The sequence below is a fragment of the Epinephelus fuscoguttatus genome, linkage group LG1 (genome assembly GCF_011397635.1).
Source record: "Epinephelus fuscoguttatus linkage group LG1, E.fuscoguttatus.final_Chr_v1".
Lineage (NCBI taxonomy): Eukaryota > Metazoa > Chordata > Actinopteri > Perciformes > Serranidae > Epinephelus > Epinephelus fuscoguttatus.
The window spans coordinates 46779066-46804211 of record NC_064752.1 but is presented as its reverse complement, the minus strand read 5'-3'; the positions used below and the strand labels follow the sequence as shown (position 1 = coordinate 46804211).

The window sequence follows — 25146 nt, the reverse complement described above, 5'->3', positions numbered from 1 at the left end:
ATAGTGAACATAAAGATTAATTGATTGTTCATCACACTCGTGCTGCTCATTGTCCCTTCCTGCAAGCTGTCTGTCCCGTTTATGAAGTCACTGTTTTGGTGCCGTTGCTACTTCCTGTGGGGGCTTAAAGGTGAGACCCACTCCGCGAACACTTTGGTCCGATCTATCTGATGTTTCTTTTGACTTTATTTTATACACTTTGTTACTCTGCTATCATCTTTGATTAACCAAATCCACCAGCACAGAAACTAAGCAATGTACTGTTGTGGACGGGGTTGCAGCAAAAAATATTTTAGCCAACGAACCAATCAATATCAGTGAAAGTGTACGCTATATTTGAACATCTGCTCTGCTTTACCTTACACACTAACCGACTGACACCACGGTAGATCAGCAACTCAGTGTTCTGTTAAATCACTGTTTTTGTTTATGGAGCTTGGTGGCTTTTAAAAATTGCTTAAAAGGCTGTCTAATGTCGAGGTAAAGCAGTGAAATATTCTACATATAGTGTACACTTAAAGTGATATATATTTTGGTGGACCTTTTAAGGAGGCTAAAAACTAGGCTAATTGAGGCAGAGTTTGCTCAGTGCTGTTTGATTTAATGTATGTGGATTTTCTTCTCATAAGTTATTGTAAATAAACACTGTGATTGGGTCTATATGGTTTTGCTGTTGTAAAACGTGGCCCCCAGTAAATACATCAATATGTTCGCTGAGATGTGAGGAACAAAGGTTTTTTTTTCACAAATTTAAGGTAACACGACATGACTAATTGATTTACAAGTGATTATTTTCTGAGTTAAGTATTCCTTTAAATTCCCTTCTATTCCACTCTAACACAGGCTTAGTGGTCAGTAGTGGTGGCAGATGCTTGGCTTGTGTCTGATGTACAATCTCGGAATTGTAGCCGTTTTAGTACTGTACGTAGTACCTCCGTTTTAGGCCACTTACATGTAAAGTAATGGGACATATTAACATAAACTTAAATACAGTGAGGTAATGTAACCAAGTAATAATGCTTTTTTGGGAGTATCTGCTTTATTTGAATTTTTATATTTCTGTCACATTTCAATTTTACGCCACTGGAGTTCCTGAATAAAATGGATATTTTTACTCTAATGAATTTCACCAAAGCATCTTAGTTATTTATGTAAACTAAAGGAAGGGAGGGAGAGATGGATGGATAAATGAAGGAATGGGAGAGAAGGAACTATTTGTGCTTTCAGTCCTTTCAGTTGTGAGAAGGATGTTGTTTTTCTTCAAGTGTAATGAAAGGCTCTATTTTTAAGGTAGTGTACATGTTAAGAAGAAATAAACTTTTTAATTCTCAAAATTCTGACCACTTGCTTTTTTTATTAACTGCATTTACTTGTAATTTTAAGTTTGATACTTAATATCCTAACAAATGACTTTTGATACTTAAGTACAGCAAATATCAGATACTTTAAGACTTTTACTCAAGAAATATTCTAACAAGTAACTTTAACTTCTACATAAGTCATTTTATGGTAAGGGACTTATCAGAGGCGGGGTGGCTTCAAAAAACTTAACCTTTGATGTTTTAAAGTTAAAAGTTCAAAACAAAATCCTGGAGCTGACAAAAGTCTCAGTTTTTCACTCTTGAAATGCATGCTGGTTAGTCTGTGGAAACAGTTTAATTTGGCCACATTCTAAATGAGACAAAATAAAATTAATTGATGAAATGTGACTATTTTAAGCTCTCTTTTTTTCTCACAGAACATTTGTCTAACATGTGCTTCAAGGACCATCAGAAATGTATGATTTATCAATTTATTTTATGATAAATTGTGTAACTTTGGCAATTTTGAAAGAAAACATGTCTAAAAATCAGTGGTAAAATAAACATAAATTACAGCCATTTAAAGTTGAATGCCCCTCTCTTAAGCCAAAAAACAACAATAACAAAAAACAAACAAAAAACAAAAACAGAAGTCACTCCCCAGTGCTTACAAATTATTTGACACGTCCCCCTCCTTTTTGCACCACCTAACAGACCCTAAGATATCTGTACTTCATGTGTAGGCTACCTCTACTCAAATGTGGCACAGGTAGGCCTACTTCATCCACCGCTGCTTAAATAAAGTCATTTATTTAATACTTGGCTGTAAATCATGGGGGGTGGGGGTAGTTGAATAAGGGTTTGATGATTAGCCTGGCCATTCAAGAATACTCCACAGTTTGACCCTAACAACATGGTCAGTGTGCTGGAGTTCAGCTATGCCAACATGACAGCGACAGTTTAGTGGATCGCATTGTTCAGCGAATGTGCAATAGATTGTCCCTCCATGGCCCCCATTGCAGTACTCGGAGACGTAACTGTTAGGTGGCGGTGGTCAGCCATATTGTCTCTGATACAGCAGAAATCACACACTGGCACAGACACACCGGCGACGGAGGGAGGCGAGGACCGTTGGCTTGACGAAACTCAGCTTACTGGGAAGCATTTCGGTCGTCGAATTGACCAAGGGGGTAAATATCCACTCCAGTGTTTGTCTACATTTGATAATGCAGACTCCCATTGTCTGTGGGAAGCAACGAGCGTTCACGTTAGCCATGCTAAGGTTAGCGGGTTAGCTATTTGGGCCCGCCTAGAGCCGATAAGTTACCAGCACCTTCTGCTCACACCGAAAGCCATTCCAGTTGGGTGGTCTAGCTAACTAATAAGTTATCTGAAAATACAGCAAGTTAAGCCACTGCCCGAACAAATTTGTAAACTCCATACAGCGTTTACTCCTCAGTCTACGAGCGAATGTCGACGCAACATTAACATTATGGATGTCGTACAATTGTGAGTGAGTAACGTTAAATGTGTAACGTCAATTTAAGAATAACGTTGAATTTAGCGAAGTCGGTCTACATAAGTTTTGCACCCATCCTGGTGCCTTTTGATTTAAGACGACTGTGGGGAATCTAGGTTTCGATTAAAAGTATTGCTGATAGGTCTAACGTTAGCTAGCTAGCTAACTTGGATGAATGCTGAATTGTGGTGTTGATTCGGGGAAGGTTTTCATTCACGGTGCAAGACGGGGTCTTTTGAGGATTATAATCATAAAGTATTTCGTTATCAACGTTAACGTTCACCTGATGATCAATTACGTCCTTGCGTTTCCTACCGGAAGAAAAAGACTCAGGATATATTGCCAAATTAGTCCTTATCATCGATGTATTCACGTTATTTGTTGATTCGGGGTAACGGTGGGTTGTTAGTTATCGTTGGTTAACCAAAGACTTGTCTGTTATGGGGATAGCCTAATTTATAATGTCAGTCAACAGCAAAGAATGTGTAGTTCAGTAAAGTCACATTAGCTACAGTGCGAATCGGCTGTTATCAGCTAGCATAGCAAACGCTACAAGGCTAACGACCTACAGAACGACAAAAATTGCGCATGTAACGTAAACCTTTGCGTCAAGTTGAACTGGAAATAAGATGGTTATGCTAACATTACTAACGCTGGCGGGTAACCTGGCAAAGTTAACATCTGGCGGAACAAACGTCTCAATATTTAACTCATTGGCCCCACAGAGCCTCATATTCTTGCGCCTGGGTAGAAAGCCACATTGGGTTGACTCTCGGTTCTGTCTTATGAAAGTCGTGTTCTTGTCAAATGTCAGTGGTGTCGTGTTGGCCAAGCGTACGATTAGCTGCATGCTAGTTTATTAGGGCCACCTAATTAAGACTAATGCAGCCTGGTCAGTGCTGCAGTAAACTCTACCTACATCACTATTTCCCATAGGTCTTAAATATACCTGTGGTAAAAGCTGGTGGAAAGGCCCGGCAATACTTTCCAGCACATAAATGGTCTAATACTCCAGGAGAACAGTAGGGAGAGGGGCGGGAAATCAAAATGGTTGGCAACCATGAGATGTGTATTTTCTTATTTATCATAATTGTATCATTTATATCATGTATAACATGTCCTTTATATCGTTTAGATTGTCAGTGTGTTTACTTGTCAGATTAGCTGGCAGAGAAAATAGACATTGCGAAACTATTGCAGCAGATCACAAGCTGGTGTTGTGTCAAAGCCTTTTCCCCCATTGGTGTTTCCCCCAGCGTAAATCTGAACCAAATATTAATAGTAATGCTAACCACAGAAGGGGGCACTAAAGGAAGCATTATTTTAAGAGGAGGGAAACACTTTTCGAGGTAGGAACAGACTTTGAGACAACACTGGTGCTTCTGCCCTATCCACCGCAGCAGAATGGTACAGGAGGGATAGAGCGAGGGAAGATGGTTCAGTTGTTAATTGATCAGGATGGCCGTGTTCTTGGACAAAGCAAAAAAAAAAAAAAAGCGAAAGTGGGTGACCACATATACTCTAGTGGTCGTTAATATACCCGGATAGCTGGCCTAAGTAAATTCTATTTGGAGGAAGCTGCTTTACAAAGATTATTTTGTTCACTTTTTGTTGGAACTGTGTTAGAGAGGCTCTCATTCAATTGTATGATAATATTGGAGGCTGTAGTTTGTGGTGCTGTCGAATTTTAAATTGAATTTGAATTACACAGAGGTGTTTTTGCTATCAAGCATCCATCATTGATTCAAATGGAATTGTAAAATAATAGAATTGCCTTTCAGAATAAGTTTCAACAAAAATTGAACATGCTAACCTATTGAAGGTAGGATTTATTACAGATATGTTGCATTAGACAGCATTGGTTTTATCTTGGTGTTCTTGAACAGGTAACTGAATGTAGGGCCGCCCCCTGAAAGCTGAAGATTTGAATCATCAGTCAGACACCCCTCAGTTGACTGAAAGTCCTCAAGTCCACTGGTCTCTCTTTTTTTTTTTTCTTCTGTCAGTCAGTATGCAGTGTACCGCTGAAGACGTTTGGGTCTCCAGATTTAGCATTAGAGTGAGCGCTCCTTGCTTTAATGCTGCTCTAAGGTACAGGCAGCTGCAGACCCAGACCCAGGGGGGAGTCTGAGTGAGACAGATGCCTAGAGGAAGAGAAGTCTTGGCCCGTCAGGCTCTGAGATAATGTTGCCTTCTGCTCTCTGTGTAGGAGTGGTAAATTTACAGCTCACAGAAGCTTCATACAATACAGTCTCTGACTTTTTTTGACATATGTATGTATGTATGTGTGTGTACATACATATATATCGGGAAAAATGTTGTTGCACATTTCTGATTCGTCAGCAGCGTAGTTAGCCGGCATTAGCGCCAAGGACCAGCTTGGCTTAGTGTATGCAGGTCACTATTTCACATACATATGAAAAGCTTTCCATTGTTCATTGTTCTTTACTTGACCTCGGTTGGAAATAGATTTAATTGTTGAGTTGCTTTGGTGGGTCTGTCAGTGGTGTCATTTAAAGAATGGATTTGTCTGTTGGAATGAGATCAATAATTACACAGCGTATCCCTGCCCTAGTAATTCAACAGGCTGTCAATACTTTTGGGAGTCTATGGTGATGTTGAAAATGTACAGCTAGAGCTGGACCCATTTTAACTTCTTTTATCTGGTCACCGCCCAGAGCTCATGACCATAGGTGAAGGTTAGAGCATTTTTGTGAGCTTCAGAATCAACTCCCTCCTCACTACAACAGCCTGACACAGTGCCTTTGTATGCTGCAACAATCTGCCTGTTGATCTGACGCTCCATCTTAAGCTTTATTCATATTAGTGCGAGACAAGGTGGCACAGGCCTCTGTAGTTGTGCACCAGCTACAAACATGCACAGAGGCATTAATGGCCAATGCAGTGCTCATTGCAGTGTGCTCTAAAAACTAAGGCACTATACAAACAAAGTATTTCCTGCACAAGCAGGAAGTCAATGAGCATCACTGGCAGAAAGTCATTGGAATACTAGGCTACCCCCACATACTGCCAAAAATGTATTTGTGTAGCTTTTACAGTGATCTCTCATGTTCTTCCACTTGCAGCTTAAAGCCTCTTCTTTCCCCAGTTTGGTTGCTATTTATTTCCAAGAAGTTAAGGCCATTTGACTGTCCCTGTGGTCTCTCAATGAAGAGGTTTTTTTTATTAAAGATCATTCAGTATGTCTGTACAGGTGAACCTGCTCAGTCAGTCGTCTCTCAAAGGATGCCTGGTAACAAAATTTAAAGGTGCAAGACCAAGGGCTGCGACAACTTTTGGAGCCTTTAAGACCGCTGCAAAAGGGGTGATTACGTCATTTTCTGTCACACAAAGCTTGACCAGGGACACATCGGTCAGTATAGACCATGCATTAACCACGGTTGTGGACAACAACTCAGAGTCTTAAGGATCTGTGACTCTGTGGGCTGGAGCCATGTCGTTTTAAATTGATTGACAGAGACACAGCAGACATCTGTGATGCATCAGTATCAATCAGGAATCTAATTTCTCTTATCCTTAATTTTCTCTGTCACTGTCCTCTTTAGCTATCCCACCGTGCCCCTGGTGGCCCCTCCCCCCGTCCTCAGGCAAAGCCCCCCCCCCCAAACCCCTTGCCCTGTTGGGATCAACTCCCTCAACCCCTACCTTCCCTCCTCTTCCTCCCTCCCTCCCACCCACCCATCCTCCCTTTATTTCAACCGTCCTTCGCTGCAGTGAGGTTGCCCCACCATCTCTGCCAAGCTGTCGGACATGTCAGGACCCGTGCCGAGCCGGGCCCGAGTGTATACCGAGGTCAACACTCACCGGCCCAGGGAGTACTGGGACTATGAGTCTCATGTGGTTGAGTGGGGGTAAATACCTTGTCAATCCTTACACAACCTATGCAGAATGCTGCTTGACAACTCTTCAACCCGGTGACGGTCACGGTGTCTTTTTTTTTTCCTTTACAGAAACCAGGATGACTTCCAGTTGGTGCGTAAACTAGGGCGTGGCAAGTACAGTGAAGTGTTTGAGGCAATCAACATCACCAATAATGAGAAGGTGGTTGTGAAGATACTTAAGGTAAATCTATACAGAGACAGGGGCTTGGATCAAGTCATTGGCTCTGATTGAATGAATTAATGCTTTAATCCAATCTGCCAACCTCTGCCTCCTCCTTTTCACTTTAGCCCGTGAAGAAAAAGAAAATCAAGCGTGAGATCAAGATTTTGGAGAACCTACGTGGAGGTCCTAACATAATCTCCCTCATCGATATCGTGAAAGACCCTGTAGTAAGTATAGTAAATTGATTGGCAAAAAGACTTGACACTTTGGTTATGAGTACAGTCAGGCCATATTTTATTTATTTTTGTTTTCCTGATGACAATTTATATTGTGTGAAAACAACTTGTATGTTGGGGATTCTGAAATATCATTACTGTATCAATAGCGTGGCGAGCCCACCACCTGTGCAAGCTTATCGATTTTGCTTGGAAAGTATGTGTCTGTAAGTACTTGGCCAAATACGGCTGTAAGTTAGATAAATGTGTCTAAGCAGTTACACAGCCTTGTATTCCAATTTCAGGGCTCTCTCCAAAGAACAGCACAACACTGAATATGTTATGATTTGGGATGTCTCAAAGATTGGTATCAGAGCCGATCAACCGATTGGCTACTGAGCTATGTAGAGCCAGAGCCGATCCCTTGTTTTACATCAGCTGGTATTTTTTTTTTTTTTGTTACCCATGAAGCTTTCATGCACAGCAATGCAATGAGTGGAACTGTCATCAGCTCTCCTCTGCTTGTCTCTCCTGAAATCTGCTGAGCTCCTGCACACAAGCAGGGGCTGAGCCCCACCTGTGGCGAAACACTACATGTCATAAAGCAAAAGGCAGAATAACACTGTTTATATATGTTATTCAGTTTTTCGTGCCCCCCCCCCAATATAATGGTAGGGGAAACGCTGTTGTTTACTAAAGTAAAGTTGTTAGTACTCCTTTCATTTTAGCTCAGTATGAGAAACTGCTTGTTTGTCATCTATGGCGCATGGTGTTTTCCTGCCCTGCTCAGGGGGAGATGGGAGAAGCAGACAGTGGTGTAGGGCTGATGACAACCACACTTATCAGGCCACTGCGAAATCAACAAAAGCCCCACGACCAAAAAGCCAATAAGATTAATTTCTTAACTATTCCTGCATAGAAGTCCAGATGATGAAAATAAACACTCAACAGAACACAGCTGATACAGGTGGCTCAGACACAGGCTGCACCAAAGCATCAAAACACTTGAGCATACCCTCTTAAAGGGACAGAGAAATTCCTCTGAGACAATGACAAGGCCAAAAGGGGAGGGTTTGTTATTGTATACTTTATTTTGTAAAAAAACAAACAAACAAAAGAAACCCCGAAGGAACAGTTTGGATGCAGCAGTTTTTTTTTCTTAATACACTGCAGACTTCTTCAGTTGTCAAGCGTACAGGCACTGTGCGGCTGTATTATCTAAGAAAACAGAAATATCAGATCAGGGCTCGGTATGGGAAGATTTTCAATATTAATTAACTCGGATTGGGATCTGGGACAAAAAAAAAAGATCGGAACATCACTAATTATGAGATAGTGTGCCATCATGGTTTCAAACTTGTTTCCAATTAAGATTTCAGCTTTGAGCTTTAAGAAAATATTGGTGTTTTTTTATTTTATTGTTTTCAAGACTGTCTTGAACCTATAACTACTTCGATGACAAATGATACTCCGATAAAATCTATAAGCCTCAGCTCAGCAGATGATAGTTTGATCCAGTTTACGTACGTTGTGCCCAGAGTCCGAAATTAACAGCCGCCAAGCGCCAAATGCTACTATTGTTCTCTGCTGTCTATCTGTAGCCCTTTCTAAACAGAAATCATGCCATAGAGCCACTATGAAGTCCCTTCTTAATGCCACCTTTACTTTTTCTTTTTTTTTCTTTTTTTTTTCTTTTTTTTAATTTTTTTTTTACATAGAACCAAACAACGGCGACATCATGCTGCTCCAGTGTGTGATTTTTACACAGCATCCTGGCATTAGGGAATCAAATGAGGTGTGACACGTGTGACATGTAACATAACAGCATCAGCCTCTAGTGTGACATATACATGTTGGCAGCGCTTTATAAATTTTCAAATAGCCACAAAGGTTGTTTAAAACAGGAGAGTTTTTTTTTCTTCTTGTTTTTCTTTGTTAAATACATGGCATTACTTTCTAGTCTCTTCACTACAACATTTTAATGATTAGGTACTGAAATTATAACAATATCCCATTAATTTCTACATTGACAGGTTTAAAAGATCATCACGTCATCAGCAAACCCCATAATAATGTTCAACAGGTCCCCAAGTACTGCTGTGATTGCTTTTGAAATTATTTGACTGAATTTACGCCCAATATGCATACATTTTGGCCAGTAAAGATATTCATGTTTGATACAAACAAAACTATCACTTGCCGGTATAAAATATGCTTGGCTGGTGAGTCCCTGTGACTGGCGAGTAGAAGTTAATTTCAGACACTTGCAGTCATACCTTGCAGCTACTATTGTCATGCATTTGCGTCATGGTAATTAAGAATTGTATGTCAAACTGTTGGGAAGATCAAAAGCCAGAGTTTTTTCTCAGTTGGGTGATCCTCAAAAGCTAATTATTCCTTTACTGTCACCAAGTCCCAGACACTATGAAACCAGAGAAAGTGAAGTCATCAGCTGAAGTAGGATGTAAATTCCCCTTTAGTGCGTCTCATGAAACACGAAGATTAGGCAAATTAGATTCACTTTGGAATTAAAAATGACTGCGGCTTCTGAAACACAACTTTCACACCCAGGGACAAAAGCAGGGGGTCATCCTGTGTTTCTTTGCATTTACTATCGACTGATGGTTGACTGAATTAGTGAATTAATGAAATGGGGGTGTGCAGTTGTGGAAAAGGAGAAAGAAACTCCAGAACACCTGTCTCCACAGCATATTTCTGCTTTAAAGGGTAACTGCACTGTAGGGCTGCACAATCAATCAAATATTAGTCACGAGTTTCCAGCAATTTAATGAACATGATCAACTGCAATATTGATGTTTAAAATGTGTGCTTAGCTCATAGAAAACTTTGCTTTGTATCAAACTAAGCGCTCCCTGTACTAGCAGCCTCCACTTTTGAAGGGCTGGCATGCACCCTGGAGCTCAGCCTGTGAAAAACCGTACTGAATGGTGCAACTACAGACAGACAAAACCAAAATTATCTGTCATCAACCATCATCATGTGTTGTTTTGACATGGGTGCGAACAATTCAAATGCAAAGAGTGCAAAGTGTCTGTGCCACAAAGCAACACAACAAACTTGTTAAACCACCTGAAAAAACACCACAATCCACAGTATGGTGATTGATGAAGGCCCTGCAGAATAATGTCTCTAACATTACCCCTAATCCCTGTTCTAGCATCAATTTAGACATTCATGACCAGGGATTAGCGTGATTAGCCGTCTAAGCGATGAAACGTCCACCCCCTCGCTAGTTGGCACTAGAAATATTAGTCGGTTAAACCAGTTAATGTTTTATTCATGTTCAAGGTCGCTTGACTGTCATGCAGCTGCCCACCACTAGTGGGGGCTACAGAGCTGTCAGACAGCGGTCCCCTTCCCCGCGGTAATGCTCGAGTAGACTGGAGTTTTAAAAACAGCATGGTGGGAAATTGGAGAGATGTCCTCTCGCCAAACCAGCACGGTTTGGCAGTACTTTGATCTAGAAAATGAATTCAGCAGCAATTTATCTTTTTTGAGAAGTTATATTATTTGTTAACTGGATATGAGTTGTTGTCAGATAATATGCAGGGTTTACATTTGTACTGAAAGGCACAAAATACCTCTCATTTCAGCTGAAATTTAATTATAAATTAGATGTTGTTTTATTAACTTAAAAGTGAATTGCTATCATTTCTGTCAGATAATCTGCAAGGTTCACTGTGCCCACATTTCAGAGGCAGTTTTTTTTATTTTAGATGTTATTATGAAGAAAACCCTTATGTTAAGTCTTATTTTGATGCAAGATTTGGTAAGGAGGATCTATACTTGTGCTTCAGCTCTATGCAAAGCCTATACCGCAGCCTACGCACATGGCCTTCACCGTTGTGAGCATTTATACTTATGTGGTGGTGTGTCTGTATCACTCAGTTACACCTTCAAAATACTAGTCGGCAGCAGGGTTTCTGTGAAGTGCTATAAAGTTTAGTGGATTCAAAACACATGTTAAACATGGCTTAATAGACACAATTTCAATTACAAGTACACAAGTAGGCTTCACTATGCAGGGCTCCAGACTAACCTTTTTTAGAAAATTTTAGGAGCACAAGCAGGAACTTCAGGGGCTAACCTTGAATCGTCCTGCAATGCAATTATTCACATGTTTGGCTATTTTAACTGTATCATAAACTGTTCGTAGTCTACTGTATATTAACATTGGACTGCTTTTATTATTTAAGTATTAAGCATCACAGAGACTTGTGGTTGGCGTGAACGTGGAAGAGTCTGATTAATAATTCACTAACACAAATGAAATGAACAGCTGACATTGCTGAGAAAAATTTAAAAATTTTGCTCGGATTCGGTTCGGGTTTGGCCCACTTGACGTGCTGCTGTGTTGCGTTACAGCCTATTTCAGTGCTGGAATTTGTTATTTATGTGACAACGCCTGAATGCAACACAGGCTCCACTCCATTGTGCCGTTTATAATTGTTGGTCAGAAAAATGCGGCCCGAGCCACGCTCTTGTGTGCTCACCTGTCTGTGTGTGTGTGTGTGCGCGCTCACCTGTCTGTCTGTGTATGTGTGCACGCCATGGCCGAACACCGCCGTGCGCGTTACAGAGAGCAGAGGAGGATTGTAGAGGCGTGACCATGTAGAGACAGAAATGACATGCTGTCGTGTAAACAATAGTCATCATGTTATAATATTATAAACTTTAGTTTATGAAGAGGTAAGACGGATACGCTTTACTCACAAGTGTGTGAAGTGACCTGGATACGAAGCGTCTGTAATATAACAGTAGTTTCTAAAGAGCTAAGACAAAAAAAAAAAAAAAAGCGGCAGTCATATTTCAGAAGTGGAGCACCACCGCTGCTAGTTGCATATAGGGGAAACACTGTTGCTCAGTGGATGTGTTCTGTTTTGGAATACACAGTATTCTTCCAAATAAGTGTTACCGTATTTTAATATTCAGAATTTCGCTTCGAAAAGCTCTCTTTTTTGACCATACACCTGTTTGCATCCCTGATTATAGATTGCCTGTAAAGCACTTTGACAAACTAATCTATCGTAATTAAAACAATTGAAAATTGAGAACAAACTGATATGAGTCTGATAATAATTTAATAAATTATCATCATATCATGCTTCTGTCACTTCCTGTATGGACTGAAGGCTGCTAAAAACTGTCGGGAAACTGTCCAGCTGAATCTAAATGTCCAGACTTCACCGCACTTGCAGACTATGTACAAGGACAGCTGAATAGGCACTGTTATTCATCAACGTATGACATTGATATGAATATGACAACAGTGATAGTTGAACGTTTCCACACCAACAAGTAAAACAGTCTGTCAAGGGCTGTCTATCAGCTGCTTGCAGTCTCTGCCCTCACAAACTTTATGTGATGACAATAAATACGTCACACTACGTACAGCTGAAGTTTGCAAGGGCTCAGTCTGTAGGTCCAGAGGGTGGACATTTGGATTCAGCCTCTTGACTTGACAGCAGCTTGTTGTCATCGCCTCCTGCTGCAGCTGCCTGCTCTCGTCCACTTTATAGGCGAAGCTCAGTTCATCTGGAACAAGCCTACTGATGAGTGTAGGTGACGTGATCCTCGCAGTTAACATCTCTCACTCCCAGACATTCTCGCTTCTCACATACATTAGCATACACTGGTGGACTCGCTCACTTGTTTTACAACATGAAAAAAAAAAAAAATTGCGGGTCGCACATGATCGAGTAGTTGTAAAAAATCAGTGACTCAGCTATAACTGGCAGCAGTTAGCAGACAAAGCATTTGTCTTCTGCTAGACACATTTTCCCCACAAATACAACATGCTAATGTTTTTAGCACAAGCCAGTGGCATTTTACATTGTATAAATTAGCCTAGCGACTAGCGGAGATTTCCTCTACTCATATGAACCCAAGATAAGGCACACACAAGAAAATGCAATTTTGCGGGGGCTTTATTGTCTTCACTATTTGTTGTTTCTTATCGGGGAAGCTAAAGTAAATAAAAGCTTTGTTTCCACTGTGGGAAATGGTTTTCAGCTTACAAAAATAGACAGGAGATCTGCTTAGCCACGACGTGTAGTTGCATTTCTGGGGAGGTACACGTGTACAGTGTAGGTTATGCAGAACTTATGCCAGGTACAGCATCAACTCGATGCAGAGCTATAAATTCCGTGGCCAAAACGGGTACTACACTCAAATTCAAAATACTGCCGCGAGTTTTACGACTATTTGCTTTAGATTTCTTAGATGTAGCTCCTTTAATTAGCAGGAACAAGGTGAATATGAAAGCAGTGCTCTGTTGATTTCATTTTGGTGAAACTTTTTGGTACAATTAAATTTACATTTTGCTTGTCGGAGATGCACTTTAAATAAGGACCAGCTTTATTTTGATGCAAAGAATAGTGCATTAGCAGGAATGTAGCACAACATGGAAGTGAAAGCAGTGCTCTATCATTTAAAGTTGAAAGTGCAATAAAAACTTTCTCATCCTAAAAACAATGAATAATTGTAATAAATAATCCTGATCTCAGTTTTGATAAACATAATAAACATTTTGGCCATTATCGTGCAATCCTACAGCAATAATACCTTCTGTACTGCTCATTTATACTTCCATACATAACTTACTGTGTGGAGGTGTGGGGGAACACGTACAGTACCAACACCAAATCAATATTTACACTACAAAAAAAAGCGATAAGAATAGTAAACAAAACTACCTACAGTGAACCGTCAAACCCGCTCTTTATCAAACTAAAAACACTCAAATTTAAGGATTTAGTTGACCTCAAAACTGCACAGATTATGTATAAAGCTAAAAATCAGTCATTGCCGCAAAATACTTTAAACAAATTTAAAAGATTGTTCAAAAACAGTAGATTGCATGAATGTGAAGCACAGCGGGCATAGTAAGTACCTTCCTTCCATGGGTATCCAATTCACATTACAGCTGCGTTTTCTCGTGTCACTTACATATAGTTAGAACCAGAAGTGTCCCAACTCGCATTTGTGATTGTACTTCTTTGATTATGTATGTATGCATACTATTATGCATCTCTGAATCTATATTTATTTGTAGCAACATTACTTGAAATAAGGGGTAGGTCAAGATAAGTGCATCACTTCTACCTACTCCTTTTTGAACGCTAAATATTTACCTCTGTTACTATGATTGTTTTTTTTTGTTTCTTTGTTTTTTGTTTTTCTTGTATGACTGATTACCTTATTGATCATCTACATTTTGTTCTGTTTTATCTATGGTCGAAATAAAGATTAAAAAAAAAAATTAAACGATCAGCAAATAAATCTTGAATTCACATGTGCTCTGAGCCAAAACAATTAGCCAGAACAGAAAATTGATCAACGGTTTTAATAATTCAGTGGTTCTTTAAGTAAAAATGGCAAAAGTATTGCTGTAGCTTGTTAAATGTATGTGTTTTTTTTCCTGTTACTCTTTGTTAAATATCATTTTGATTTAAATATCTTGGGGATTGGATAGTTGATAAAACAAAACATTAAAAGACTTCACTTTGGACTGAGAACTTTTTAAGGACTTTTTTTACTATCTTCTACCAATAACAAACTATACAATAAGTTGTAAAGACAGTTGATAGACTTGCAATTTATTATCCTTAGTTGTAAACCTAAAACTTAAACTTTTCATCTTCCCCCATTGTGATAAAAGATCCTGGGGAGAGCTCTGTTTTAGGAAGCACCCTTTTACACACATTTAAAATGCTTAAACAATGGCTTGATTAACCAATTGACTAAAGAGAAATTGCTGAACATGCTCAAAACCGATAAACGCAAAGCAGTCATGAAGTTAAAACACTTTAAAATTTTCTGCTTTCCTCTATTTGCATCATTGTTATTTGAATGCCCTGTAAAATACCCTTTGATTGCTGCTCAGACAAACAAAACAGTTTTAAGACATCACTTGAGCTCTGGCAACTTGAGTTTAGAGGCTGATTAATAGAATATAAACCAATGAATAGATGGTGAAAGTTGGTTGGTTAGTTGTAGCTGTAGTTCACCCTAGTTAGTGGCTGCCTGGTTAGTTTGTACAGAGTTGTACAGGGCCATACCTTTTTAACTGTGTTGCTGTTTTAGTCAAACAGATAAAATGAACTGCGCCTGCTGGTAGATATCGTTGGTTAAGACTGCAACACATTAAATACACAACCTTTATGTTTTCCCCCCCCCCCCCCCCCCCCAGTCCCGGACACCCGCCTTGGTCTTTGAGCATGTTAACAACACGGACTTTAAGGTAGGAACTAAACTTTTTTCTGTCCTCTATAAAACGTTGTTGTGTAAGATTATAGAAACCTCCTTTCTTGGCATACTCGTTGTTCTTCTGTACACGTGTGTGTATGTGATGGAGGAATATGAAAGTCCAGTGCTATGTCTTCGGTGCCAGAAAGTTGACCATCTTCTGGTTCTATCCTCAATCACTGGCACATTTCCACAGGTTTATGTGAGTGATGCATGATCCATGAATGCATGCTGCCTGTAAAAGCCTAGGCTTTCACAAATTGGCTACCTAAGTTAGCTTAGTTTTGCAACAGAAAATAAAATGCTGCAGTCAGTTTCTGGAAGGCTAACCAGCCACCATATTGTTTTACGTTCTTACAAGGGAAACTGATGAATTTAAACCAACTCTGTGTCACCACAGTGTGGGCAGTTTGTGCAGTTTGTTCAGATCAAGGGTGTTTGTCTTCTCTACGAGCTGACTGGGGCTGCCCACTCATCTGCCGGCAGGGGTCCCCACGTTTCGTGTCATCTAGGGGATGAGCGGGCAGCTCCAGGTGCTTGCAGACCAGAGAGGGCTGAGCGTTGTTCATTTGCATTTAACATTACTGCCCACATTGCAACGACACAGAGCTGTTTGAAAATTGGCATATTTAACCATCATACATTGTTCATGAGCCTTCATCTCACTGAGCAGTCATATTGATTTACATTAAATGCTAACATTAATTGGACCTTTTTGCGGGTCAGCTCCACAGACTGGATGCTTTCTTTTAAGATGCTGAAGCATTGATGCTGTGCTGTTTTGGTAGGCTAGTTTAGTTTTACAGTAGATGCACTGTACAGAGTTCTCGTTTTGTTTCAGCTTGAAGTGATCCCAAACTGGGGACACTGTGCATCATTTTCTGTCTCTTCATTTTGCAATCAAATCACGTCTTGTCTTTTGAGGTGTCACCTTCAAAGCACCTGTCCACAGCATAAGCATCTTGTATTACAGTAAAAATCAGCTGTGTGAAACACAGTGCACCATATACAGTTATATACATTAAACAAACCTTCAATGCAAATAGGTTTTATCGATGATATTTAGTAGTCAAATTATTCATGTTTTCCCACTAATGACATTGTTTTGGTCTCCAGCAACTGTACCAGACCCTGACAGACTATGACATCCGATTCTACATGTACGAGATCCTCAAGGTGAGTCCGATTCAGCTGCCTCTAAACTCATCATCTCTAACCTCTAAATGTCCTGCTGGTGGCAAGGTTTTATGTCCTTAAACAAGTTCTCGTGTAGTCTGATTCTGTTTAGGCCATCAACATTGTGTGTGTTGGCACCATCTTGTTGTAATCTGTTGCAATTTTGGAATTACTGGTAAGAAAAAGTTGCGTGACGAATGAATAACAAAGTGTCTTTGCCCTTGTGTGTAGGCCCTGGACTACTGCCACAGCATGGGAATCATGCATAGAGATGTGAAGCCACATAATGTGATGATTGATCATGAACACCGCAAGGTGAGTGATCCCGTCAGTCACTGTCTCCAACCTTAGCCACAAGACAATGATTATTGCTGTTTTGTAGCTTTTTGTTTGGCTGCTATGTCTCTACTTCTCTTACTTTTTCCCATTGTGTACTCAATTCAGTAATGTGTGACAAATAAGTAACTGTTCACTTTACTGCATTAAACAGTAATAAATGCACCATCTGCTTGTAGTTGCCAACTTACTCTTTTCTTTGTCCACAGTTGCGCCTTATTGACTGGGGTCTGGCCGAGTTTTACCACCCAGGACAGGAGTACAACGTCAGAGTCGCCTCACGCTACTTTAAAGGACCTGAGCTCCTGGTGGACTATCAGGTACAGCTGTGGGCTTGTATGCTTTAGGTTAGGGGTGTCCAGACTTTTTTTGAGTGGGGGCCAGATTTGATAATGTGAAAATACCTGGGAGCCAACTGCCTTCCACATCATATGGGTTTAAAAAAAAAAAATCCCGTACAAATTACACAACCATAACTGTTTAATCTTTTAGTGAAAAAGTATTCAACCTTCCAAAGCTTTTGGAAGCGGCAGCCCTGTGGTCATATATGCTACCATGATATACCTGCTGCCAGGTAACTGTTCATTTGCTTGTTTACCATCTGTCTAAAAATACATTAGTTCAGCCAGTGTAGTTCTTACTTGGCGAATGTCTACAAACTGTATGATTGTCCTGCCATCGTGAGGTGAACAGAAAAAAAATGCAAAGTGGTCTTGCTTGATTAACCAACATTGTTAGGTCAGCCATTTATAGTATATTTTCAATAACAAGCTGGGAGCTGTTGAAAATCAGCTGCATGGCAAGATTGGTCCCTTGGGCTCAGGACATGCCTGCCTTAGGTGGAGTTGACATGTGAAGTATAGTACAGTGGAGATCTTTCTAGTATGCCCGTGGCCTTGCATTGGTCCTGATTATGTGTCACAAAAACAGTCTGAGACAATGTTGGGTCAGATTTCAGGGTTTCGGAGGGGAGTAGGGGTTTGCAGATGGTACACCTCAAACCTACTGACCTTGCATTTATGACATTTTTTTATGTATCTGAAAAGGTGTCCATAACGGATCACTTAAAAGTATCATTCTTACATTATTGATGATATACAGTTAATTATTGCTGTCTCAATGGATTTGATGTTACCTCATGGATGGTAATGTTCAGGTAATAATAACCATCTGAACACAGCATTAGAAACATTTTGAACAATATTTGCAACAGTCCTGATCCTCTACCTGTGCATGTGAAGACACACCTTTATGAGTTGATTAAAGATATCAGAATCAGATCATTTATGATTATCATGCAGCCATGAGAAATCTGTGTCAGTGTACCACAGGCAGCTCTGTGTTTGGGAAACACTGGATAAAGTTAATCTTTGTGATATGTAGGGGTGGGTGAGTACATCATTATCTCTGTCTGTGCCTGTTCAACCATTTCTTTATCTGTACTCTGAATGGGTGGGTTTAATTTGGAAGTGGGTGGGGTTTAAATTAAGAATGGATGGGATCAACCAGAAGTAGTTATTAAAACCTGAAATTGACATGGGTTGATCAGAACTTGCTTTACTTATTATTAAGTATAAATCTATTTATAGAACAAGCTCAAGATTGAGCTTCAGATCATTTATGATCACAAGATTAAGAGACTGAACACAGCTAACCAAATGAGGATTTTCCTTCATCACAAGTACGGGTATTGGCACATTTTACTTGGATGGTACTCATACTTGTAAAAAGAACATTATCTGTTCTGGATACTTTGATTATTCAGCTCAACCCTACTGATATGCACACATCTTCTTGGGTGTCAACAGAACCACACTACCTGAACTATCCCTGCTGCAGTTGAAGGCTCAAACAAGCTTACATGCTAGTTTCTGATTGCCAGAGACGAACTGCATTGTTAATGTATCTTTTTGTTCTTCGTGATACATCAGTGCTCATTTAAATTATATTTGGTTGGTCTTTGCTTTCATTCTATCTGTGCTCCATTTGAGACTTGAACTATGTGTGTTTTGTGCGTATGTTTCAGATGTATGACTACAGTCTGGATATGTGGAGCTTGGGCTGTATGTTGGCGAGCATGATCTTCAGGAAGGAGCCCTTCTTCCATGGCCATGACAACTATGACCAGGTAAACACAAAGCAAGGTTGGCTGGCAGGGCCAAATTCTCCTACTAGCTGTCCATAGCTACTTTACTGTTAAGGCAGCACAACACAGTTCTCTTTATTGGAAGGCTATGGGCTGAGAAGCAGCTACACATACAGTACAGGCCAAAAGTTTGGACACACCTTCTCATTCAATGCGCTTTCTTTATTTTCATGACTATTTACATTGTAGATTCTCACTGAAGGCATCAAAACTATGAATGAACACATGTGGAGTTATGTACTTAACAAAAAAAGGTGAAATAACTGAAAACATGTTTTATATTCTAGTTTCTTCAGAATAGCCACCCTTTGCTCTGATTACTGCTTTGCACACTCTTGGCATTCTCTCGATGAGCTTCAAGAGGTAGTCACCTGAAATGGTTTCCACTTCACAGGTGTGCCTTATCAGGGTTAATTAGTGGAATTTCTTGCTTTATCAATGGGGTTGGGACCATCAGTTGTGTTGTGCAGAAGTCAGGTTAATACGCAGCCGACAGCCCTATTGGACAACTGTTAAAATTCATATTATGGCAAGAACCAATCAGCTAACTAAAGAAAAACGAGTGGCCATCATTACTTTAAGAAATGAAGGTCAGTCAGTCTGGAAAATTGCAAAAACTTTAAATGTGTCCCCAAGTGGAGTCGCAAAAACCATCAAGCGCTACAACGAAACTGGCACACATGAGGACCGACCCAGGAAAGGAAGACCAAGAGTCACCTCTGCTTCTGAGGATAAGTTCATCTGAGTCACCAGCCTCAGAAATCGCAAGTTAACAGCAGCTCAGATCAGAGAGCAGATGAATGCCACACAGAGTTCTAGCAGCAGACCCATCTCTAGAACAACTGTTAAGAGGAGACTGCGCGAATCAGGCCTTCATGGTCAAATAGCTGCTAGGAAACCACTGCTAAGGAGAGGCAACAAGCAGAAGAGATTTGTTTGGGCCAAGAAACACAAGGAATGGACATTAGACCAGTGGAAATCTGTGCTTTGGTCTGATGAGTCCAAATTTGACATCTTTGGTTCCAACCGCCATGTCTTTGTGAGACGCAGAAAAGGTGAACGGATGGATTCCACATGCCTGGTTCCCACTGTGAAGCATGGAGGAGGAGGTGTGATGGTGTGGGGGTGTTTTGCTGCTGACACTGTTGGGGATTTTTTCAAAATTGAAGGCACACTGAACCAGCATGGCTACCACAGCATCCTGCAGCGACATGCCATCCCATCCGGTTTGTGTTTAGTTGGACGATCATTTATTTTTCAACAGGACAATGACCCCAAACACACCTCCAGGCTGTGTAAGGGCTGTTTGACCAAGAAGGAGAGTGATGGAGTGCTGCGGCAGATGACCTGGCCTCCACAGTCACCGGACCTGAACCCAGTCGAGATGGTGTGGGGTGAGCTGGACCGCAGAGTGAAGGCAAAGGGGCCAACAAGTGCTAAACACCTCTGGGAACTCCTTCAAGACTGTTGGAAAACCATTTCAGGTGACTACCTCTTGAAGCTCATCGAGAGAATGCCAAGAGCGTGCAAAGCAGTAATCAGAGCAAAGGGTGGCTATTTTGAAGAAACTAGAATATAAAACATGTTTTCAGTTATTTCACCTTTTTTTGTTAAGTACATAACTCCACATGTGTTCATTCATAGTTTTGATGCCTTCAGTGAGAATCTACAATGTAAATAGTCATGAAAATAAAGAAAACGCATTGAATGAGAAGGTGTGTCCAAACTTTTGGCCTGTACTGTATGTCAAGCTATGATTTCCATGATTACTGTGGTTGCTCTTTATTCACATGACATGGAATGGCTTTTCTGGCCACAGATCTCATTTGAGTGGTCACTGGCCAGTATTTTCTATAGCTGACTTGTCTGGGTTTGAGTAGATTTGTGTCTGAAAGGGTTAAATTCTGTCTTACAGAGCTGACAAATTGTGTGTTCATTGTTTGTGCTACTGTAGTTGGTGAGAATAGCCAAGGTTCTGGGTACTGAGGACCTCTACGACTACATTGACAAGTACAATATTGAACTGGAACCTCGCTTCAACGACATTCTGGGAAGGTGAGAGCGGTTACCATTATCACATGATGATAATAGGGTCTTTGGTATGCAGGCTTTTATTTTGTAACTGTCCTCAGCACTTATGTTGGGGGAAAAAGATCTACATACTATCAATAGTGAACCCAAAAACTGGCCCAAATTACAGTATTTTAAATGTAACAGCTTGAGTTCATTCTTGCTTTATGCATGCCGCTCTGTGGTTGTGATCCACGGTTCACTTTCTTCTTGTAAATCGTCAAATGCTATTTTTATGCCTCTGCGCTGGCAACAGGCATGGCCGGAGACCTTATGCAGCCTCTCCAGGACTTTTGACTCCTTGACTCAAGGATAAACTGATAAGATTTTGGTGGTCAAAGGTCAATGTGACCTCACAAAACACCTTTTGGCCATAACTCAATAATGTATTTACTAATTATGACAGACAATTTCACAAAAAAGTCTAATCAGATTCTTGTAGTCTTAAATGTGTCTCTTGCCCTCAGGCATTCTCGTAAGCGGTGGGAGCGGTTTGTCCACAGTGAGAACCAGCACCTGGTCAGCCCTGAGGCTTTGGATTTCCTGGACAAGCTGCTGCGCTACGACCACCAGGCCCGGCTGACAGCCCGCGAGGCCATGGATCACCCTTACTTCTGTAAGCCCTCATAAATGGCCAGTGTATTTTTGTTAGCAAGAATGAAATCACAATCTGTAATAGTAATGAAAAAATAATTGATTTTCTTTTTTTGTTACTGCAGTCCCCATCGTGAAAGATCAGTCTCGTGTGGCCGGATCAGCCAACCTGCCCAGTGGGAACACGGCTGTTAGCACAGCCAGCATGATCACTGGTGAGAACACATGCACACATCATTAAATTGTTATACTGCCCCCTGATCCCATGTTTTTATTCTACCTATGTACTGAGATCTTGGAGCAGAGCTTTACAACAAAGTGCTCACAAGTGGTTAGACAGGTTTGGACTATTTGCTCTGTTTAATCAGATTATTAAAGCCACTGATTGAGAAGTAAGAACAAAGGCTAACATTAAAGTTATTGTAAAAACATCCTTCAATTTTTGCAGAGCTGTTTCCTGGTTTGTATTGTCACACAGTGCCAAGTATCGATTTTAATTATATTTATATATATTTATATATATTTTTTATAAATTCCAAGACGGCAATGGTTGAAAGGTAGAACTCGAGACTTAAAAACAAGAGGGTGATGTCACGGTAGCTACGTCCATTATTTTTCTGTGGTCTCAGCAGAGCTTCACATAGAGGGCACTCATGGTCATTCACATCATTAAAAAAATGCCAGGTGGAACGATGCAGAGTGAAGCTTCATACAGTGGTGCTTTGTTTCTACATAGGGTGACATGTAGCTAGTGTTGTATGTTGAGGTTAATGAGTAGTTGACAGTCTGTCTGAAGTTGACATGTATTAAATATATTGACGTGACTTTAATGAGGTCAGTTAGATTGGCGGTGTCTGGTGTGGTAAGTGTAATTAAAAACCCAGCCCCAGTTAACCACACCCTCTTTGCATGTTTGTTTGGTGACTGAACACAGTGTTTTGGATTAGTTTTCTAACTGTCTGTGGCTCTCCTTTCCTCAGGTATCTCTGCCTTGCCAGCGTCCACTGCCCTGGGCCCTCTCACTGGCTCGCCGGTCCTGTCTGCTGCCACCAATGTCCTGAGCGCTCCGGTGCCCGCTGCTGCTGGTGCCCCGCAGTGACACCCCACCCCACATTCACCCCCCAACCCCCTCTCCCCAGGCTCTCCCTCCCCATCACCACCCAGCCTGGGGAGGGGGAAACTAGACAGGTGCCACTCTACCAGCCCTCACCACATCCAACATAACTCAGTGTGACCGCGCCTCACCCACCTTCTGGCTGAAGGACGCCATCGTCTAAGAAGAGAACGATGTTTTTCCGTTCCTTTTCCTCCTTGAATGAACTTGTTAACCTGACATCTGAAATGAATGTTCTGTGTAACTGAAATATACAGGTATTCCTTTCATTTTCCCACAAGCCGTAGTGAATACAAAGGGGTGTGTGTTTGTGTGTGGTGAGTCTGAGAGCAATTGTCATCCAGGGCTGATTCGGGGCCTCAACAGCCCCCCCCCCCCAACCCCCCTCACCCTCCCTGTGTGTGTTTAATTTGGATTGTGAAGGCAGTGGTCAATAAGTACATCAGCAGAAGGCAAAGAAAGAGATGTTGGCTATCAGGACCAAAAGGAGCACATCCTGTATAGTTTACTACTGCAGCATCGTCAAAAACAAGACCTGATGACACTTAATTTACCTCCCCAGATGAGTCTAAACACCCTCCAGATCACAGCATTTTGGAAGTGTTTGGTGCTGTTCAGTGCTCCAGGTATATGTGAACACAATGACACTTCAACACTTTCTCTGCCTGAGTAGTTTTGTCTTGCCTTTTTTACCAAACCGGATCACCAGTCTTCTTTTGATATGCGACTCTCCGTCAAGTCATCCGTTATTAATTAGTTTTGTACTGAAATGTTCTGGACTGCTGGATAAGGTTCATCACCATCAAGTGGTTTGATCGACTCTAGTCTTGTACTATGATCTCTTAAGAAGCCAGGTAAGGTTCATTCAGGTTCTCAAAAGAAATGGTTTCTCAAACGTGCTGCTTTCCAGTTCCTTGAATTACTTCAAGTGGCTTTTCTTGAATTACTTCAAGACATAACCAAAGTTTACTCAGTTGGTTGGAAGAAGAGACTGACCAAACCTAGTTTTGTTTAGTGGGAGTTACTCATGGAGATACTGTATTGCAGGTTGACAATGTGGGATCTAGTGAAAAAAGATGACAACATGATAGAATAATCCTCTGCAGGTGACTGAAGTGCTGTTAGTATTGGAGGAAAGTTCTCTTGTGTAGTGACATGGGGAAGCTTTGTGATGAGTAAGACAGCTTACTGGCCTTCACCAACATGTTGAGGGAAATACTGGAGCTGAATTGTTGCATAGCACTTGAAGAGTAGAGTTTTCCCAGTGTTTTAGTGCCAGAGTTTGAAAGTGTAAGTTTTAGACCCTGCTGTACATACGCATTTTTTTTTTTTTTTTTTCATTTCCAAACCTGAAAAATGCAAATAAATCAGAACATGTATACATTGACCTGAGAACGGAGCAGTTTGAATCCCTACATCACTGTATATATTTTTATGTCCTTATGTAGAAGACTAGTATTTGAAAATATTTGTGTAAATAAACACGTGTTTTATTTATCAGGTACATCTGACTGATTTATGTCTGTCATGTTCACACAGACCACCCTTCTCACATACACAGATCACATTGTATCATGTTACAAAATGCAAATTATAGAAGGTCTGGTGTGTAAGATTATGGGAGAATTAAGGCTCAATTATACTCCCTTTTTATGTACGAAAATAGATGCGCTTGTGAACATCACTACCCTCATACTTCCGTGGTTCCTTTATGATGGCATAGATATGACCAAGAGATGGCCCTAGAGGGCAGAGTTAAAAGTTTCATTCAACAAAGAAGGAGGTTGTAATATTGTACCTATAAACAGAGGCAGCATTGTAGAAAGCAGTGGTCAGTGCAGCCATTATATACATCACGTGGATGGAAAATGCTTTTCACTGTTACTGATTCTTTATGTACCACCATTTGAATTTCTTTGTCATCTCCAACGGTTGCTTCCATGAACTCCAGTGGTACTGCTCTGTTTCGTCTGTATCTGCAGGCTTTCAGATAACGTGCGCAAATACGGATTAAATGAATCAAGTGAATGCTCAGAAGGCTCCGTACTCCACTGTATCTGTATCTAATGTGGAGTATGAATAAGCCCCTAGTAGTATCTAGCGGTGAGGACTGCAAATATAAGAGCTGAAACTTAAGTTTAGAATTCCTTCAGTGTTCATTGTTAAGGAGGTTTTTACAGGGAGCCAGATTATCCTCGGAGTTCTCTTATTTTCCAAAACAAACAGACCAGATGATTTAAACCAGTAAAATCATGGAATAAAGCAGTTTGTTTTTTATAAATCTGTGTTTCTCCTATGCTGTTTGGCATGTCAAAGACAGGTTGCTATCTTAGCACTTGCTA

General features: G+C 40.7%; 1 protein-coding gene and 1 non-coding gene across 2 annotated transcripts; both read left to right on the top strand.

Annotated features, from left to right (window-relative positions):
- The first annotated feature begins 2339 nt into the window (after positions 1-2339).
- On the top strand, positions 2340-24142 carry csnk2a4 (casein kinase 2, alpha 4 polypeptide). The gene is made up of 13 exons (XM_049571550.1): positions 2340-2491; positions 6387-6692; positions 6792-6903; positions 7011-7112; positions 15313-15363; positions 16485-16544; positions 16776-16859; positions 17090-17200; positions 18907-19008; positions 20981-21081; positions 21564-21712; positions 21816-21905; positions 22671-24142. The coding sequence occupies exons 2-13, from the start codon at positions 6592-6594 to the stop codon at positions 22787-22789; spliced, it is 1182 nt and encodes a 393-aa protein (XP_049427507.1). The 5' UTR covers positions 2340-2491; positions 6387-6591; the 3' UTR covers positions 22790-24142.
- LOC125898287 (small nucleolar RNA SNORA57) lies at positions 15422-15558 on the top strand. Its single transcript, XR_007450614.1, has one exon. It is a non-coding gene; the product is annotated as a small nucleolar RNA SNORA57 (small nucleolar RNA).
- Positions 24143-25146: the final 1004 nt, after the last annotated feature.

Bases quoted from the DNA above. Each gene is read 5' to 3' on its own strand.
- csnk2a4 (XM_049571550.1), top strand. From the start codon at position 6,592: ATGTCAGGACCCGTGCCGAGCCGGGCCCGAGTGTATACCGAGGTCAAC. The intron at 15,364-16,484 runs GTAGGAACTAAA...TTTGGTCTCCAG, and splicing joins TTAACAACACGGACTTTAAG to CAACTGTACCAGACCCTGAC. The intron at 16,545-16,775 runs GTGAGTCCGATT...CCTTGTGTGTAG, and splicing joins ACATGTACGAGATCCTCAAG to GCCCTGGACTACTGCCACAG.